General features: G+C 40.1%; 1 protein-coding gene across 3 annotated transcripts in view; it reads left to right on the forward strand.

The window, feature by feature from the left end:
* The window catches only part of tasora (transcription activation suppressor a), a 46,192-nt gene extending 39,057 nt beyond the window's left edge, over nucleotides 1-7,135 (forward strand). For all 3 annotated transcript variants that reach the window (XM_038698000.1, XM_038698001.1, XM_038698002.1), the window contains one exon: nucleotides 4,970-7,135. In XM_038698000.1, coding sequence (XP_038553928.1) covers nucleotides 4,970-5,540 — 571 coding nt within the window. In that variant the 3' untranslated portion in view covers nucleotides 5,541-7,135. The remainder of the gene's footprint in view (nucleotides 1-4,969) is intronic.
* The last annotated feature ends 2,383 nt before the right edge of the window (nucleotides 7,136-9,518 follow it).

Raw genomic sequence — 9,518 nt, forward strand, 5'->3', positions numbered from 1 at the left:
TCTAATCCAAAATATTTTTTGTTAAATTAAGTGAATATTTCCTAACTGCCTAGCTCTCTGTTTTGTGTGTGCTTTGAATTTTTTCTTTCCTACATAGCCCTTGCTCAGTAAATGTAACACAAAGTGGCACCAAGCGAGCCTGAGCAATTCCCCCACAACAGCAACAGTTAACATTGGTGAGGTGTTTCCACAATACTGAAGAAAACAATCTTAGACATCTTATTGAGGCTGACTTGAATGTGGATTCTGCCATATTTCAGCATAGTAGTACTGTTTGCTATGACAATGCGTGTCCATAAATTTGGGGGTGGAGCTTCTGAGGGAGCACCAAAGGGAGGGGTGTGTTTGTTTGGCAGTTGAGTTCAAAAATCAACAACCTCGGCAGAATTGCATATTAACCCTTCAGTCATGAACTTGTCAGCTATTGCTTGTTTAACTGTAGCACACGTGTACTGCATGCATGACGCGGTGAATGCGCGACAAGGTGTTTTTGATAGTTGTGCAAAATGAGTGATGTAGCCTACTCAATGTCTGATCAGTGTTTCCCATTAATTAACGAGACTATGGTGGCCCGCCACAGTAATTTGTTCCGCCATAGTTTCAAAATGAACCGAAAATATATAAACACTAATAATAACAATAAAGCCCTTTTTAATGTGTTTTGCGCCTCTACTTCCCGACGAGGTAAATACAGTAATGTTAAGGGTTTGAACAGCTTTGAGTGTGTGTCCATTGTCACTTGTTTGTGAGAACGCGATTAAGCTAGCCGCACCTACATTTTGAGTGCACACGTATTTGAGCTCTTACAGTAAATGCACAGAAACAAACCAGAGCGAGCTGACAGGCAGGGTTAGCGACTTTATTCTGTCATTTTCTCACTTTTAACGCAAGACATGTGTTGCAGGACACTTACCTGAAGAGAGGCTGTGAAGTCTTAATACGTGTTACAAGAACAACATACAATAAAATTTATCAAATTGCCTCTGACTTGGTGAATTTAGCATGAGGATACACAAATAAGGTGTTAACACAATGTATATAAAGTATGTAATTAAGATTAATTGGATTATATTCACAGGAAGTATAGAACATGTTACATGTGTCCATTAACAGTAAAAAATAAAAAAACAATAAAATCTGGAATTACTATTTATTCTTCTATTTAGGTTTGCTGGAAAAACATTACATTAATTTGTTGACTTTTTGCTGTTTTATCACCTTTGACAGGTTTACAATGTGTTGTTGATCATTGTTTACTAGAGCACAAAATTGTTAATGAGTGCAAAGTTTTTCATAAATCTAGCCTTTGTTTTGCTGTCCAAGTGCACCAGATTAATGCATTTAACTTTAAAACTGACAACAAAAAATTCCAGTGGTGCATGCACCCGGACCCCCAGGCTCCGAGGTCCACCCACCGTAGTCTTGACAAATCCTGTGAGAAACACTACAGATCACACATTGTTAAAACAACAAATAAGATATTATCATAGACGATACATATCTCAGACCCATATCCACACTGCAAATTCTCCTGAAATTACGTTCTCTAATTTTTTCAGTTGAAATAATTGCTGCAAATTTCTGATCCTCCTCAAACACCTTGCACTGTTTGCTGTTTCACATCTTGGCCAGGACATCCTTTTAAAAGAGATTAAAAATCTCAATGGATTTCTTTCCTGGTAAAATAAAGGTTAAATAAAATAAACTTTGAAAATGCTACTAGTTCTGCATGCTTTAAGCTATAGACATCATTTCAACTTTAATGGTCACACGACCTTCAACTATTAAACTTGTATGTGGCCGTTAAATAAACAGAAAATATGAAACGCCTGAACGTTAGATGCCACGCAGTGTAACGTTACGTTACCATGACAGCAGTGGGGCAGAAATTACTTTGAACATGAAGGCGGTGAAGAAAAACTTAGAAAATACATTTTAACGGACTACATGTACTCGTGCTGATAATGTGCTGTGTTTGTGTGGAGACAGATTGTAAACAGGATTTGCGGTGTTGCCGTCTAGACAAAGTGCCCTGGGATACTTTTCACTTCACGGGTTCATGCTGCTTCACGTATTCGTTGACAGCAGTTGTGCTGCAGTGAAGCTATTTACAGTTCACAGAGCTCACGGAGTAGCATGTTGTTGAGTGTCTGTCTAAAATACTCCCAAACTTTAGACGGTCGAAGGCGCGGTCTTGTAGCTGCAGCTTGTCCGAGAAATCCCATTAACACCGGATGCAGCGATGCTTTGATGCACGTAATGAGAGTTGACATATTTACGTAACCGATTATGTCGACGAATCGCCCCAGCCCTATCAGCTGTTGACCATGTGCTCAAATGTTTCAAAACTGCTATTTTTGTTTTAGCCTTCTGTCTTTCTGTCTGTCTGCCTCTGGCTGTGTGCCTTCTACTCCATTTCTACTACTCTTGTATCCATTTAGCTGCAGAAACGATTCAAATATCAAAATGTCCCACTTTTTAAGCATGTGTGCTATGATTCACCTATTTACTACCTTCTATGTATTTTTTTTCTTTTGACATACAGATACCAGCTTTGACAATTGTAACAATGACATTTCCATGCTCAGCCTCTTTAGTGAATGCTGTTCGTCTTCCAGGTTCTTGAGCAGTGCATTTGAGCTTCAATAATTTTCAGGCATTCACTTTCAGACTTCTGAATTTTGGGAGTTTCGGGCCAAAACACACTTACATTGATTACAGCGCCACCTGCTGGTGAACAGTTTTGGTGACACAACAGTTTTCAGAAGTTTTGGTGTCACCATTCTTGACTACCCTAGTCTACACTCACCTAAAGGATTATTAGGAACACCTGTTCAATTTCTCATTAATGCAATTATCTAATCAACCAATCACATGGCAGTTGCTTCAATGCATTTAGGGGTGTGGTCCTGGTCAAGACAATCTCCTGAACTCCAAACTGAATGTCAGAATGGGAAAGAAAGGTGATTTAAGCAATTTTGAGCGTGGCATGGTTGTTGGTGCCAGACGGGCCGGTCTGAGTATTTCACAATCTGCTCAGTTACTGGGATTTTCACGCACAACCATTTCTAGGGTTTACAAAGAATGGTGTGAAAAGGGAAAAACATCCAGTATGCGGCAGTCCTGTGGGCGAAAATGCCTTGTTGATGCTAGAGGTCAGAGGAGAATGGGCCGACTGATTCAAGCTGATAGAAGAACAACTTTGACTGAAATAACCACTCGTTACAACCGAGGTATGCAGCAAAGCATTTGTGAAGCCACAATACGCACAACCTTGAGGCGGATGGGCTACAACAGCAGAAGACCCCACCGGGTACCACTCATCTCCACTACAAATAGGAAAAAGAGGCTACAATTTGCAAGAGCTCACCAAAATTGGACAGTTGAAGACTGGAAAAATGTTGCCTGGTCTGATGAGTCTCGATTTCTGTTGAGACATTCAGATGGTCGAGTCTGAATTTGGCGTAAACAGAATGAGAACATGGATCCATCATGCCTTGTTACCACTGTGCAGGCTGGTGGTGGTGGTGTAATGGTGTGGGGGATGTTTTCTTGGCACACTTTAGGCCCCTTAGTGCCAATTGGGCATCGTTTAAATGCCACGGCCTACTTGAGCATTGTTTCTGACCATGTCCATCCCTTTATGGCCACCATGTACCCATCCTCTGATGGCTACTTCCAGCAGGATAATGCACCATGTCACAGAGCTCAAATCATTTCAAATTGGTTTCTTGAACATGACAATGAGTTCACTGTACTAAAATGGCCCCCACAGTCACCAGATCTCAACCCAATAGAGCATCTTTGGGATGTGGTGGAACGGGAGCTTCGTGCCCTGGATGTGCATCCCACAAATCTCCATCAACTGCAAGATGCTATCCTATCAATATGGGCCAACATTTCTAAAGAATGCTTTCAGCACCTTGTTGAATCAATGCCACGTAGAATTAAGGCAGTTCTGAAGGCGAAAGGGGGTCAAACACAGTATTAGTATGGTGTTCCTAATAATCCTTTAGGTGATTGTATATAAAAGGCTATTTGCAACAAGAGCCCCACCTAGTGGCCAATCAATGCCAATGTTTTTGCACAACATTAAGGTGGCACGGGAAACTGTCCCAAGCTTTATGTTAATCAGACATACCGATGTGGCAATATGGAGTCACTTCATTTTTAGCACCACCTCGTGGCCAATTGGTGCCAAGAGTCTCTGTGGGGCATGGGAATGTACTAACCCAAGTTTCGTGGTAATCAGACAGACCTACGAGGAGATATGACATCAATTCCTGTTTCATCGGTAACATACAGGAAGTTGTTCCTCCTATACCTTGCACATTTTTAGGATTGTGAAAATGATTTTAATAACTTTCGATCATAAGAGTCTATTGATTCTACATGCAAAGTTCATATGGGAGTCTCTACCTAGGAGGAGTTAGAAAAGGTAGGTTTTGTGTATTTCGTGTGTGGGGGGGGGGGGGATTCTAGGTTGAAATGGGTGTGGCCTATATGAGATGCAGCTTAATTCAGTGAACAAGTGGATATAAGGGTGGTTTTTGCTTCTGAGGTGCCTGCAGCAGTCTATACCACCCATGTGAATTTCGCTTAAATAACGTTTACAGTTTAGGCTGCCGTATGACTTTGACTTCTGGAAGAATAAAAAGGAAGAAAAAAATTTGTGCTGGTACTGGGAGCCCCCAGTCCCCTTGGGCTTGGATCCCTAACTAAAACTATCCTGTTAAAAAGATCCCTTTCCTGACCATACCTAGGGGTGATTACTGTACACAAGAAAACGGGTTGGTAAATGTCAGCTCTCAGTAGAAAAAAGTTAGCATATTTTACTCAAAAGGCCAGAAAGCTATTGAGATTTAATATCCAGGCCTACACTGTAATGGACATGTTGACTGTACATGATTTCTCTCCTGCAGTTTGTCCGTATGTTGCTGCTGAACCTCTTCTTGTTTTCTTCCTGTAGAGACACACAGTCGGGTCAAGAGCTGCCAAAAAGAGGAGAGGGAGCACCACCTCGCAACAGCACTGTGGGAACTGCCAGCGGTACCAAGGTGACAGGAAGTCTCACCATGGTAACAAACCAGGAAGATAACCCAAATCCCGCTCTGTCCCATCTACAACAGATCCAACAGACCCAACAACATCTTCAGCAACTGAACAACCAGCAGCAGCAACTTAATGAGCAACAGCAGCTCTTGCAGAATCTGTCACACCTACAACAACCACCTCTCAGCCAGCAGCAGCGTGGTGATGGCCTCCTGCACCCCCTCCACCTGCCTCGACTCCCCAGCCAGTCTTTTTCTGGCAGCCCCTTGCTTGGGCCCCTGACTAACCTGGGAGGTGGCCTCCTGGGGGCCACGCCTGTCTGGCCAGGGGCATTGGGCCCTGCAGGTGCTGCTCTGGTCTGGGGCTTCCAACAGACCGGTAGGAACTTCAGTGGTCATAGACTGATGGGGGGATTTCACAACCCTGTAGGTCAGGGCGGCAACAGGTACAGAGGGAGGCCAAGAGGAGGAGGCTTTAACGGGATGTAGAGAGCCAACTACAGCAGTTAACCCAGGTAATAAGTACCCCCGCTAACCTCCACAGAGGGGGAAGAAATCCATAACTACCACCCTGTTACCAGAATTTCAGTCAAGTCGAATGAAGAGGTTGAAACACGTACATTCCATATGTCTAACCCACAGTCGTACATACCAGGGGCTCAAACTCATCTATTTTTGGCATTAATTCTTTTTTATCTGATATTAACAGTAGAGCTACAGTCAGATCATGCCTGCAGACACGGCATGCAAAAAAGGTCCTAGGTCAGAATCAAACCAGCGACGCTGCTTTTATGGTTCGTTCCAACAGACTTTGGCCTAGATGTCAGAGATGTTAAGGAATAGTGTTAATTCTAAAACAGATTTGGCTACGTTGATTGCATTTGAATTATTATTTCTTTCTAAATTGACTGTCCTAATTTGTATTTACTTTAACACGAGACCTTTCTTAGTCCTAATAAATTGTTTTTAGTTGCTCTGCACCCACCTGACATCACCTTTTTAAGTTAGAAGATTATCTACCATCTGGTGAATTTGTATTTTCAATATTTTATATCCTCTGAGTGACTGAAATGTCCAGGTGGTCCAGGAGATGGCGATCCTGGACTGTGATATGTTGCATGACAGTCTTGGATCAGGGCTTGGTGATGTTCCTGGCCACATGTTCTTCATCAGACAACCAGACACCAAAACGCTGTGTCACTCTGTAATGAAACTCTGTAGATGAAACCCTTGTAGTAACCCTTGTGTAGTGTGTAGTGTGTGGATTAAAATAAGTGGATGTACCTGCGCTACACAGCAGAAAACAGCTGCTGTAGAGTTTGGCTAAAATAAAAACCTGCAGCCTGCTGAGTTTCTGATTGGAAACCTATGTTTTACTACCTACTGAACCACTACCTTCTGACCTGTAGTACTTAAGAATTCAGAAAAACTCTGAAGGAAAAGGCCATATTTCCCCTTTGGATAATAAGAGATTAAAAAATAACAACTAAGGGAAATGCCAAGTTTTCTGGGTTGATCCCATTTTCCAAGCCTTCTTGAATGCACCACCACCTTTACTGTTTTGTCAGTTTTTTTCCACAGACTGGAAAATAAAAAAGTTGTGTTTTTCACGCACAGGGGGAACTCTAAAGGTTTCTTGAGGAACCCTAATAGTTATTCCAGCAACCCGACAAATTACATTTCTTAAAAGAAGGCTATGAGGATGTTTTCCACGATGAGAAGACACAAGCTATTTATTTGTTCTCTTTGCGACATGGGAGACACTGAGTTGCACCACGGTTCTTAAAGTGGAAAGTGAGACTATGGAAGAACTTGGCGAAAAAACTGTAAAGGACTAAGATGGACAGAATGCCTTACACGTCTTCCAGTGGACACTCTTTATGTCTTGTAAAAAAACAACAAAAAAACAGTTTTTTGTACTGAATGTTTGATTTGTTACCCTGGGAGTTATTTGTGTTTACTTGTTGTATGTACAGTAGGAAGTGACTCTGTAACAGACCGGTTTTAACTTAAGTGATTTTTTTATGTTTTTTTTTTTACATCAGAGGTTTTTTGTATTAAAACTTGCCTGCGTAAACCAGCCAGTTTGCCTCGAGAGTTTCTTGACCTCATGCTGCATTCCAGGAAACTCGGAACTGGGAAAATTTCCAACCTCCCAACAAAAAAAAACTACCCTACTTGTGAACTCGGAGAAAAAATATGTAGCCCGACTTCACGAGTAGCAGCTGAATTACGTCACAAAACAATGTCAGCGCCGTCGCAGTCGAAAGTTTCAACTGGAAAACATCCCAGTTCCGACCGGTCTCGAACGCGGCATCAGAATGTACAACTGCAAAATGGTAACAAGTAATGATTGTGCAGACCGTGTACAGTGGAGTCTCAGCTTGACGTCTTCATGGGTCCACTTGTCCACTGATAGGGCCTCACATTGGCTCGGGTCTAAATTTATTGTAAATGCGTGTATGTTGGATTCAGTTAGGGTTTCAACTGGAACTAGTGTATCTTCATTTCATTCATTTTACGGTCATCTAAAATATACAGAACCCCAAAAATAATGAAAGATGTCCACAAAAGATACTATATGGAGCACACGATAATGTTCTTGAGTTAATATCTTCTTTACACAATATGTTGTTAAATGATATGTCTCAAATTGTTTTATATACAGTCTCAAATCTTCTCCTATCCATCTGTGCTTAATCTTAGTCAGTGGAGGAAGAAGTACTCAGTGTAACGTAAAAGTAGTAATACCAGTAGAAATATTCTGTTACAAGTAAAAGTCATGCATTCAGAATTTTCCTTACTTACTAAAAGTACAAATGTATTCATAATCAAAATAAAGTATCAAAAATAAAAGTACTCATTAGGCAGAATATTCTATTTTATAATCATGTATATTATTAAATTACAATTATTGGTGTGTAAGCATCACTTTAATGTTGCAGCTGGTAAAAGTGGAGCTAATTTTAATTATTTATATATTGCCAGGAAGAATAATCTATAATCATAAATCATAATTTATTAGTTGATTATATTTTGTATTAATAATCTTTATCTGCAAAGTAGCAGTATTAAAGCTTTCAAATCAATGTACTGAAGTAAAAAGTACAAGATTTCCCTGGAGTAAGAAATATAAAGTACTTGTAGTAAATGTACCTTTTTAATGTTAAAGTAAAATAAGATCTACAAAGTGATCAAAATTAATTACAAATACAAATTAAAAAATACTTGTTTGCGTAAGTATTTGCTCCCTCTTAGATGTTTCAGGTCCTAAAGAGTAATTTTTCATAGTTTGTTTGTATGAATCAGAGTCATTGTTATTTAATGCTGTTTTCTGGGGCTCAGAGTCTACCTGAGGGTCTACCTAAAGACCTTCATGGTACCATGAGGGTGTTGCAGTCTTGTCTGCTTTGAACACCAAACTGGTATTATAAGTACTACGGATGTGTCTGCAAACACCTGAAGCAAACATGGGGTCTTCAGAAGTAAAAAAACAGGTCAGTCAAGATTCAAGCACTTACAGATAGAGATATCTGGCCACAGATAAAGATGATTTTTATTAATGATTTGGTGATTTTCTCAATCGATTAGATTTTTTTTTTTAAAGATACTTTTTAGGGGGACAGTGAAGGAGAGGAGAGATAGAGAAGGGATGACATGCAGTAAAGACTCCCAGGTGAGATACCAGGGTGTCCTCATTGATCCAACTGTTTTACTAATAAAATAACATGTGCATTGCAATATCAAACAGTACTAAACAACAGTTATCACACAGGACTAAAATAACAAGTATTACAGTATAAGTACATTTGAGGAGTCAGAAACATTTTGGCATTTTTGTTTAGAAAATGATTTGAATGATTATCAAAAACGTTGTAGATGAATTTACTGTAAAACCACTAATTATTTCAGCTCTATTGATCGAAGCCATTATTTACACCAGCAACCACTTTTGCCAGTGTTTTTGAAATTTTAGAAAGAACTATTGTCTGAACTGTTTCTCTTTGCTGTGTTAATTTGTTGTCAAAAACTCACTGCTTCCTTCATCTGTTTCACAGTAACAGGTGTTTCAGAGAAGAATCGAGCCTGAAGGTGAGCACTTCTTCTTCTTAATAGTGAATTCAGCCTGATCCCAGATTTCTAACTGAAAGGATGGACAAAACATTATAATTAAGACCCATGTTGTAATAACCCGCAATTACCCTTTAACAAGTCTTTAAACCCTTCACCACGTTATTTAGAGTAAGGAACCTTATTCTAACCCCGTCCTTCTTCTGTGGCGGGGATGTTCAAATCCTTTTGAAACATTCTTCTCAAAAAAAGCTATACAAAACACCCCAAAATATATAAAAAACATCCATGAAAACCTGTGATGCAGGTTATAGACAACTATCCTGCTGTCAAACAGTGCTATACTACTTTTAATATATGCTTACCAAAGTGTGCAGCTCCACGCACACATATATC

Source organism: Micropterus salmoides, unplaced genomic scaffold, assembly GCF_014851395.1.
Source record: "Micropterus salmoides isolate LMB-PRFRI ecotype aquatic unplaced genomic scaffold, ASM1485139v1 Ms_hic_scaffold_4, whole genome shotgun sequence".
NCBI lineage: Eukaryota > Metazoa > Chordata > Actinopteri > Centrarchiformes > Centrarchidae > Micropterus > Micropterus salmoides.